At 44.3% G+C, this 11,003-nt stretch overlaps 1 protein-coding gene across 1 annotated transcript in view; it reads left to right on the plus strand.

The window, feature by feature from the left end:
• PDGFB (platelet derived growth factor subunit B) overlaps positions 1 to 8,699 on the plus strand; it is a 30,502-nt gene extending 21,803 nt beyond the window's left edge. The window contains exons 3-7 of the mRNA XM_056847119.1: positions 448 to 537; positions 3,097 to 3,302; positions 6,013 to 6,148; positions 6,572 to 6,742; positions 8,494 to 8,699. Of these exons, the coding sequence (XP_056703097.1) occupies positions 448 to 537; positions 3,097 to 3,302; positions 6,013 to 6,148; positions 6,572 to 6,711 (572 nt within the window). The 3' untranslated portion in view covers positions 6,712 to 6,742; positions 8,494 to 8,699. The remainder of the gene's footprint in view (positions 1 to 447; positions 538 to 3,096; positions 3,303 to 6,012; positions 6,149 to 6,571; positions 6,743 to 8,493) is intronic.
• The last annotated feature ends 2,304 nt before the right edge of the window (positions 8,700 to 11,003 follow it).

Raw genomic sequence — 11,003 nt, forward strand, 5'->3', positions numbered from 1 at the left:
TTTTTCTTTTTATGCCAAAACATTATGCCAAAACAACCAGTTGGCAAACATGGGGTTGATTCATATATTTTATTTGGTTTGCAGAAATATATATTTTCTTGGTGCAGAATTTGGAGCTTTTCCCGAAAGAACATGCTCTCTGCACCACACTTGTTTACCCAAATTGATCCTCCTGGTGACTAACCTATGAAGAAATGTGTTTCAGAGGGTAACCATGTTGGTCTGCAGTGGAAGAACTTGATTCGAGTGCAGTAGCACCTTAGAGACCAACTAGATTTTCAGGGTATAAGCTTTCAAGTGTCTAAGCTTCCTTCAACATATACCTGTGAACAAATGGTAGTGCTTTCATTGATTTTATCGAACTTTCTGAACCTGTCAATCTCCACATGCTTGCTTTGATGCTGTATCTTTTGCATTGTCTTATATACGTCTTTTCCTCTTTTGCAGAAGAAGATGACTCCAATTTCTATCTGAACTCCACCAGAATACGTCCTGGTCGAAATCATGTTCCTTTTTTCCGAGGAAGACGAAGTCTGGGTGAGTTTCAGCCATGGCTAACCTAGGGTGCTTTCACAAATGCACTTCCATTCCACTTTCAATGCACTTTAACAATAATTTGTAAATGGATGTTGCCGTTTCACACAGTAAAATCCAGCTGCAAAGTGCACTGAAAGTGTTTTGAAAATGCATTATTCGACATGTGTGAAAGTGCCCCTAGACTCGGGAGGAGATGCAGACATAAAACTGTTGCTGTAGACCCAAATAGATAGTAGGAGTATCATAGTGTGTTTTCTGCTCTACCATGGAAAAGGTGCACCTGGAAAGCTTGGGTTGGAGCTACTTTGCCATGTATCTTCCACACTTTCCTGTCCCTCAGCAGTCCCTTTTGACTCTGCAAAAGTTGATTCCTGAGACCCACCTGGAGGTGGGTGGACTGCAGTGAGGAGGAGGAAGGTGGTGAAATTGCCCTTCCTGCCTCTTCCATCAGTGGAGCTTCTTCCCCCTCCTCACTGCATCCCACCACCTGGTGACAGAAGGAAGGAGAAAAATTGCCTCTTCTTATCACTGCAGCCCATCAACCTGCATGGCTATTGCTCCATGTGGGTACCACAGCTGCAGGAATAAACTTTCCAGGGGTCAGAAGAAACTGCTTGGGGGAGTGCCGCCTGCTAATAGACATGGACCCAAGCCCATGCCCTTTGTCAACCAGGGATTTGTCCCGTTTTCTTTTTTAACTGTAAGTAAGGCACATTTCGTTTCCAGCGATATGTCTTGACCATCTTTGACCTAACTCAGGGTGGAATTTGCTGTGGGGTAGCTCAGTGGGAGTGCAGAGGACACTGCATCCTTCTCGGCACTGCTTGCAGCATTTTTGCAGAAACCAGCCACATTTTGTACAGTCTATTTGATCGAATGGATTCGCAAGAACTCCCATAATCTGAGTGGACTGTCAAAGCAGTGAGAAGGTTTGTATGAGCAAAGGCGTAGTATGTTTCACAGCTATTAAGGGTGCAGGATGGGAGACAGACAGTTCTGACACATGAGGGTACAGCCCTCCCAGGAAATCATAGAATCATAGAGTTGGAAGGGACCACTGGGACCATCAAGTCCAACCCCCTGCACAATGCAGGAAATTCACAACTACCTCCTCACTCCACATCCCTAGTGACCAGAAGATGGCCAAGATGCCCTCCCTCTCATCATCTGCCTAAGGTCACAGAATCAGCATTGCTGACAGATGGCCATCTAACCTCTTCTTAAAAACCTCCAGGGAAGGAGAGCTTACCACCTCCCAAGGAAGCCTGTTCCACTGAGGAACTGAGAAATTCTCCTGTGCAAGCCCATCTTGCATGTTTTCTTTATCCTTTAGTGAGATTTGCACTGGAGACATTCCTGGAAGTTCGTACTGCATATTAATTAGTATTCCATCTCAGTATTGCATTATTAATATTCAGCTAATTAATATTGATCTCTGGCTTGGTATTAGTATCCAGAATGATAGGGTTGCCAATCTCCAGGTGGGACCTGGAGATCTCCTGGTATTATAATTGTATTCCAGACTACAGAGATCAGTTTCCCTGGAGAGAATGGCTGTTTTGGAGGATGGACTCTAGGTTATTAGAGCCCATTGAGGTCCCTCTCCTCCCCAAACTCTGCCTTCCTCAAGCTCCACCCCCCCAAATCTCTAAGTATTTCCCAGCCCATAGTTGGTAGCCCTAGTGTTTTTGTGGATGCAAAAGGACTTGTGCCTGTGAAGGGCAGCTTTTTTCTTTCTTTTTTTGCCTAATTCAGCAGTCCAAAATTCTCCCTGAAATCCCATTCCCAGGTGTCCCCTATTCCCTAGGTACAGAATGTCAAGGGGGCATTCAGGGCTGCCGTGAGAGGGGGGATGTGGAACAATCACACTCTGCAGGCACAAGTCCTTTTGCCTCCAGAAATTGTCAATCCGAATCCAACCCTCCAGCTCAGTTGTTTTCCAACTCAGACACAAAAATCCCTTGAGCAATACTAGAGCTAAATATTTCACTGAGGACTGAATGGTGATTTGCATGCTTCGTATAGGCCACTCAGAAATTTCTTTCCATGACTTGCACTTGAATGTGTGAATGGCCTCCACTGAAAAGCCTCGGGAGTTGTGGAGTTGTTGGATTAAAGGCTTGTCTTTGTGGTCCATGATGGCTTCCAGTGCTATAAAAATAGCAGAGGGTTCAAAAATAAATTGGGAAGCAGTAGTACAGAGACACAAGTACCTGGGGAATGACTTAGAACTGTGTTGAATTTAAGCTCTGCACTCCTTGTCTACTAGAAGTCTTAATTAAGGCCCCTGGTAGTCTCTGAATATGTAGGAGAATTTTCTCAAGTTTTCCCCCCAACCTTTTCTTCATAAACATAAAGACTAGAAACCGAATCTTTTCCAGCCGTTATCTAATAATAATCCTGCCTTGAGCCACAAGATGAACAAGTCAGTACATTGGATGATGCTTAAGTGAAAATATGTGTGTGTGTGCATGAATATCTGTAAGACTAGAAAAGAATATGGTCTTGTCCATCAAAACTGACTTATCCGAGATGGTTTTCCTTTTGAAACAGGTTCAGGTGGTGAGGAATCAGTTGAGCCGGCAGTAATCGCTGAGTGTAAGACACGGACAGAAGTCTTTGAAATCTCCAGGAATATGGTAGATCCCACAAACGCCAACTTCATAGTGTGGCCACCGTGTGTGGAGGTGCAGCGGTGCACCGGCTGCTGCAACACCCGAAACATGCACTGCCTTCCTACTCGGGTTCGTGTGCGTCACATCCAGGTGGGCAAAGACCTGCTTTCCTTTTCGCAAGTCTCCAATTTTTCTGTTTGAGCAAATGTGGAATAATGTAGAGGAATAATAGGGTACGCAGACAAAAGAGGGTAGAGCAGCCGACTTGACAGTTTTGGAAAACTAAACAATGTAGGTCAGGGTTCCATCAGCCTGACTTGAACTTCTCTCTGTCTCTCTGTGTCTCTCCACACACACGCACCATTTGTGAATCACTGCTGAAAACAAAGCCTATAAATGGAGAGTGTTGTGAATTTGGCATCTGAGCTGTAAATGCTTCTATCACAATTCTTTTCACCTAAATTGTTATCTGATGGATGTTAGAAATTTGACAAAAGAACGTCAGTGTACCTTTAATGGCTGGGGATGTTTTCTGGATGGAAGACTCACCTGCAGGCCCCAAACCTGTGCTTTACAGTATATATTAAAGATTGATTCTAGCTGTAGTTAGTTAGCTAGAATGGTGGATGAAGTGGGGGAGGCGGAGGGCTACACAGGCTCTCTGGGAAACTCTGCCTGCTGAAGAAATGTCTGTTTGCTTCCAATGTGCTCTGCTTGTATATTTATAAAGCAAATTTTACAAAGATGCAGTGACTCATCAGCACTCTCTCATCTCATCCAACCAAACAGTGTAACTTCTCACTGCTCAATCAGATGGGAAAGTGTATCATTCTGTGGTTTGATAACCCTCAATTAAACAAAAAAAATTAAACATTCTGTACAGCCCACATCGTGAAGCAGTGGCATAGATTTTAGTCTGTATTGCTCTTCAGTCTTTGTAATTCCCTATGTGAATTGGCTGACTTGCATTTAATCTTCAGTCTCAAGACTTCTTGTTCTGTCATAACTTGCAGACAAGCTAAAGACGTGCAAGAAGCTCTCATTTAATGCTTTTCTTTGAATTCTGGTTTTGAGAAATCTGTTTTGATCCTCTTATGGAGGATCTGGTGTTTTGCCAGGAGTACTTCTTTGTTTCAGCAATCGAGGTTATGTAGGTGTTCCATGGCACTTTGTTTCCGCAATCCCCCATCTTTGCCTTCATGCCGCTGTGTCACCTATGGTTTTGAGAGACAATGTGGTGTAGTGGTTAAGAGTGGTGGTTAGGAACGGTGGACTCTAATCTGGAGAACTGGGTTTGATTCCCCACTCCTCCACATGAGTGGTGGATGCTAATCTGGTGAACTGGGTTGGTTTCCCCACCCCAAGACATGAAGCCAGCTGGGTGACCCTGGGCCAGTCACAGTTCTCTCAGAACCCAGCTCCACCTACCTCACAGGGTGTCTGTTGTGGGGAGGGGAAGGGAAGGCGATTGTAAGCCAGTTTGATTTTTCCTTAAGTGGTAGAGAAAGTTGGCATATAAAAATTAACTCCTCTTCTGCAGAAAAGAATTTTGCATAGTGTCAAGTCTTCTCTGTCACATGACTTATTTGGGTCTTCTGTGGCACTGTAATCCAGTCCTACAAAGCATATTTCACGTAGCTAGCAAAAACTTTGGATGCTTTGGTGAGGCGAAATGGAGTCGGTGTCCTGTATTTAAACCAAGCAGCGCAAAAGTGGTATGCGGTGGTAGAACTAAGAGATCAGAATATGCTGCCCTCTGCTTCTTCACCATGCCAACACACCTTGCTCTCAGTTCACACACTACACTGGGCCAGCGGTTCCTCCTCCTCTTCCTGTCTAGAAGCATTGCAAGCGGATACCTGACAGATGACCTCTCACTCTGATTCTGTGAGATGGCCAGCTCAGTGTGATCTCGATGCTTCCTCCCAGACAGATTGTTTAAAAATATCATGAAAATCCCTTGCTTGACCTGTGTGCGTTGAGGGAAAATTCCTTGGGCCTCTTGTGGTATGAAGTCATGCGGCAGAGAAGATGTTACACCATCCATGTGTAGGAAATTCTTTCCTGCAGAATTCATAGGGAACATGGTGGGATGACAGCAAAGATGGGATTGTTTTTGTGGAAAAAAGGCAAGCCAGAGGTCAAAGGCTAGCCCCCAAAATGTGACCTGTAAATGCTTCCCCTGAAAATAGAGATCCCTGTATTGTTTGGTTAGAAACATTTGTCTAGCAGGCAGTGTGTGACTGAGGTATGCAGAGCAGAGCGTTCAACGGAAGATAAGCAGATAGTTTGGTCACTGTTTAGTCTCCAGAAAGGATACTGTCCAGTGCTCTGATCAATGATAGATTTTTAATTGCTTACAAATGGGTTACTGTCTCTTCCAGGAGAAAGTAATATTTATGTTTCCAACCCATTGTCTCAACACACCACATACGTTGCCTCCCCTTTATGGCTAGCCGGCATAATCTAGAACTATTTTCTTTGCGGGTCTCTTTCTGCAGTGTATCAGTTCATGACTTGTGGCGTGGGGCTGGGGAAAGGGAGGTTCTCCTTTGCGGTGGGAGGTTGGGTTGGGTGGCCTTCTGATCTCTTTCAGATTTGTTGGTCCAGTCGAGCAATAACTAGGAGTTAACAAGGAGCTCTTGCATCCACTGTACCTTCAAGACTCCTGGGTTAGTCCAATGAAATGATAGCTGATGGCCCAAGTGAATGAATGTGGTGGTTGCATTGAACTGTTCTGCATCTGAGTTTCAGCTAAAGACTGGAAAAGGCTTTAAGAAATCTATAGATCCTTTGGTGTTAGTTTTGCGCTTGATTTGGCATGTTTACATATCAGGTTTTTTTTTAAATCTCTTGATAGGTAAATAAGATTGGAATTGTCCAAAAAAAACCAACCTTTAATAAAGCCATTGTGGCCTTGGAGGACCACCTGGAGTGTCGATGTGAGGCAGTATCAACCCGACCTCTGAGCCGGGCACATTCACACGAGCACAGAGGTGAGTATTACAGAACTGGTGTTTATGAGGACTGGGTGAACATGAAGAGGGAGAGGTCAGAAGAAAAGACAGGGGTGGGCATCTTACCACTCTGTGCATGAAATGCAGAGTTTTCTTCTGTTCCTGCACCCTTTCCAACCCCCAGAAAGATCAGTCCCACGGTTGCAGGATCTGTGCAGTGGACTATCAGATACAGAGTGGGGTGAGAATTAATTGCTGCTCCTTCCTCTTCCACTGAGGAAAGGGGTCTGTTTCATCCCCTTGTCCCTCCTCACTCAAGCCCAGGAATAGAAAGGGGATGAAGGAATGGAGAGTAATGTGGGGAAACTCTTTGTGCCTTCTGTTTTACTATGGTGGAATACACATCTTTGTTCTCCTGCCACTGTAACTGTTGCTACTGGTACATTGTGTTCCCTCCTCCAGCAAGTGGGCCACGACTGAGCACTGTCGGTCCTGTTCCAGCAAGGGCACGAGCGCACCGGTTGATGCCACAAAAGAGGAAGCATCGGAAGTTCAAGCATGTACATGATAAGAAGGCGCTGAAAGATATCTTCCCAGCATAGAGATGCTGGCAGTCAAAAGTGCAAATGTCAGGTAAACGCAACAAACTCAGCGGCTGTGTTAGGAATGCACAGGAATGGCCATTGTAAGAGCTCCACCTTGGAATTTAGGAACAAAGTGGACGGTGTAGGAGATGTCCATTGGGAAAGACACAAAAACTGATGCGATGTGGGAGAATCCCAAGCCAACATCATAGTAGGGTCACTGGGACATCCTGGGCAGGTGTTGACTCTGTGTGTGGCTTCCTGTGCAGTGCAGGCTTCATTCACTCAAGCACACAGTGTAGAAGTCACAGTGCTAATTGTTATCCAGAGTGTAATGTTCTTGACAAATGAAGATGCCCAACCTTGCCTTTTATGCATAAAACGTTTGGTGGCTAGCCCATGTAGCTGAGAGCAGTTTAAAATGCGATTCCTTGGTAGCCGCATGGGAATCACACTTAACTTACTTTTCATATCTTGGAGTACAAAGAATGAGAGGAAGAGACAAGGAATAAATATTTCCTGCACTGGGATTTCTCTTATGGAGGAAGGCTGATTTCTGTACCAATCTTTGATTCGTCTTAATGGGCCATCACCTGTCCAGGAAGGAAGGAAAGCATAATAGGTACAGAAAAGATGTAGACCTGCTGACTGAGATGCTGGATCAAAGGGAAGGAACAAGTTACTAGTCATTTGAGCTGACAGCTTAGCCCTTGATTGACGGGTTACATCGAACAAAGAAATGGCTTCAAGTGTTGCCAGTGTGGGCTCTTCTAGGACCAAACACAGAAAAAGGACTGTAGGCCCATTTTGCTTCCTTCTGCCTACACACCCCAGTGCCTTCTCTTTCTCTTGATTTTCTTTCTGCCATCACGCTATCTTTTCCTTCTCTCGCTCAGAAAAAAAATCCAAATTGTAGAAAATCAGATGCTGGATTTAGCCAATGGGATGACTTTCCCCAAAAATAAAATAAGAGTGCATTTGCATAATTTCTTGTCATTTTGCCTTCATTTGAAAAATCATAATGTGTCTTCTCCCAATAGTCCCCTCCCGCTTGAGGACACAGTCTGTGACAGCCTAGGCCTTTTCCAATGCTGCTATGGAACAGCCCCCCAGTAGGAATGAGACTGGCACCTGCCCTTAGAGCCCTCCGGGAAGGCTATAAGACAGAATTATTGTTTTATTTTATGTTATTATTTTAAAGAGCTTATTGGCAGCTCAAACAGGTTGTGGCTTAACTGCTGTAACTATTTGCTGTAATTAATTTAAATACTGACATTTTCTATTTTTATTGTTATCAGGCCTTTGGTCCCGATTGTGACGGGAGAAACACAAAGTATAAAATGTTCTAAATAAATACATTGCACACGTATTTAAAATCCCTTCTCAGGTGGCCTTTTCTAGCAGCCCCAGAGGGCCCTGGCATTGCCACCAGCAGTAGCTTCTTTGAAGACCCTGGTGGGTGAAAAGGCAGCATAGCAGCGGCCTGTATAAATAAAAATAAATGTTTGACATCCGGAGTCAGCCATTGATAAGTTTGAGATCGGCTTGGAAATCATAATGTTCAAGGGAATCTCTTTGTCTTCTGAGACTTTGAGACATATGCTTATTATGTTTCCAGGCTTTAGTCTACAACCATGAGGACCAGAGGTTTTCTAGCTTTTTAAAAGCTTTAATGAGGCTCTGTCAGCCGCAGCCCTTCTACTAAGAGTATATTGTCCGTCTCCTCCAAGAATAACTGCAATGAAAGGATATGGTAGAACAGGATGGAATCTAAACTTTCTTTTCCTGTTTACCTTACAGGTTTATTATTTAATATATTTGCTGTATTGCCCCCATGGGGTCCTCAGAATTTTTCTCTCCGTCCATCTGCCTCATCACTTGTTCTGGACGGCAAATGGTGCTTTCCAATCCCTCACGCACTGGACGTTCTCCCACCAAAGTTTACCCTTCAGGTTCTTACTCTTCAATTCTTAACCGCATTTCAGCATTCTCCCAAAGGAAGAAAACTGTGGGCAGGGAACGACAACTTAACACATGGCAATTTGGACGGACTCTGTGCTTCCTGTTGCAGCAAACCCAAATGGAAATGTGGCACTTGTGGTCCCAGTCTGCTTTTTGAAGGGGGAGGACAAAATGGGGAGAAGGGTGTTTTCTCTCCTATTCCTTTTCCCCACCCCCATCCAGCATTAGCTGGGCTTAGACTGTTTGGACACAATTCAGAGCAGTCGGACTTGGCATCCAATGACAGCAAATGCACTAAGGACTTCTGTTGTTATGTCGGAATAGATTTTTTTTAATGTGTGTTTGTATATTTTTATTTTTAAACCACTAAACCACACCATGCCTCGGGGAACAGAAACAAAGAAAACAAAATACATTCACCTTCTGTACTCTGCTGTCAACTGGACTACACGCAGGACAATGAACAGAAAGGGAGCTGCGGCCAGGAACACCACTAACCCCCACCCCGATCCATGGATTCCCCTGGGTCAAAGAGGCCTTCTTTGCACATGACTATGGAGGGCTTGGCTTATCCTGTTTCCAGTCTCCTACATAAGATGGGAGTTTAGATTTGGGGGGGGGTATGTATAGCTGTGAGATTTCACTCCTTGTTTTATTCCACAGGAGGAACTTGTTGCTGGATCTCAAGAGTGTGGTAGCAGAAAGAGCAAATGTGCGGGTATTTACCATGTGAGCTGTGGATTCATGAGGAGAGGGGATGGGAGGGTGACAGTGGTCTAGTTTCCTGTTGCCTCTTCAGCTCTTTTGGACAGCCAAAGGGGGGTGATCTTCAGACTCTTTCCTGTTTCAGAGCAAACCATAGTGGGCTACCCTCAGAGACCAGGATTAGATGGTCTAGTGGCCATTGGAAGCAGGCATAGATGTGTCCCATGGATGAGTCGTATGGAAGCTTACTGACAGGGCATATATTCCTGCAGATGTACCCTCAAGGTGCTAATCTCCAAACATGCAGTAGCTTCACTTTCTACACCAGCCTGTGAAAGTAGAACATAAAATTGCAGAGCAAACTAAAGCTGATCATTTTGGGGTAAAGTGGGTCTCCAACACTGCTGAATCGCTATCCCAGGGGTAGCTGCCTCCATGGCCGCTAGACTATTTTCTAGGAGAAGGCCTATAAGCAGCAAGAGAATACATAGAAGGCTGCATGTTCCATCAATGGCATCTCTGTGGGACACTGTTGGAGCAGGACAGGGCAAGACCACTTAAACTGAACTTGGGAGGGCTATTACCATTCAGGGTAGACAGTACTAGACAGAATGGGTGACTCATTGGTTTGATTCAGTTACATATGTTATAGTCAACCTAATATCCACCAGTCAGTCACAAGTGTCCCTTGTGTATGACCTTATTTACAGATGCTTCTTATTACCATTTCACCTCCACCCCCCATCTTTTAGGAATTCCATTAGTTAAGAATGTGCAAATGCTCAGGATACTAACACATTAATAACATTGGATTAATATCTCCTGGTCTGATGAAATGCAATTGTGCCCTGATTGTACAAAGTAGCCATAACAGATGATGCACTATATATAGATTATTCGAAACTCCCAAGTGGTGCATTTGTACTTCATGTCTACTTCCAGTGCTGACCAACCAGTCCCCAGACAAAGATCCAGTCAGTAGCATTCAGTACTCGTAGCAGAGGAAAAGAAGGCTGGAAGAATGGACGAACCCACATTAACCATGTGCCATTTTAAAGCTTCCCCTTTGTTTGGTTTCTAGAACACTGGGACAGGTCATTCTTTTCTGTAGTTCACAAAGCCATTTCAGATCACCAAAGAATGAGACCCCCTGAAAGTTTTGAGTGATTGGACAGAGTGAGACACTGACCTATTTGCAAGAGTGGTGTAAAAAAAAATGAAAAGGAAACATGTCTGTTTCTCTGAGGGAGAAAACACGGTGGTAAAAGTTGGAGGGGAGAGCAAAGAAAAATAAAATAAACCAGGCCCAGAAACTTGTTGAGAGAGAAATTTTATTTTCCAACTACCTCTATGGCACTTTTTGTTCACTGTATTCTCTTGCTCCAGAGGAGAAAGGGAAAAATAAATCATGATGTGCAGGAGACATGGGTGGAGTTTGATTTAGCTCCTCCCTCCCACATGAGTTCTCCACTGCTTCATCCTTCCTCTCAGCTGTTTCAGTTTCCCAAGTTCAAACGTGGAGTCCTAAGCATACAGGATGTTTATTCAGTGTAAAATCCGCCTTGAATAGACCCAGCACATAGAAAACCTGCTAACTACATCCTTAGAAGATAAGGTGGCTAGAGGAAGAGAACAGCACATTC

Source organism: Euleptes europaea, chromosome 3 (assembly GCF_029931775.1).
Source record: "Euleptes europaea isolate rEulEur1 chromosome 3, rEulEur1.hap1, whole genome shotgun sequence".
NCBI classification, from domain to species: domain Eukaryota; kingdom Metazoa; phylum Chordata; class Lepidosauria; order Squamata; family Sphaerodactylidae; genus Euleptes; species Euleptes europaea.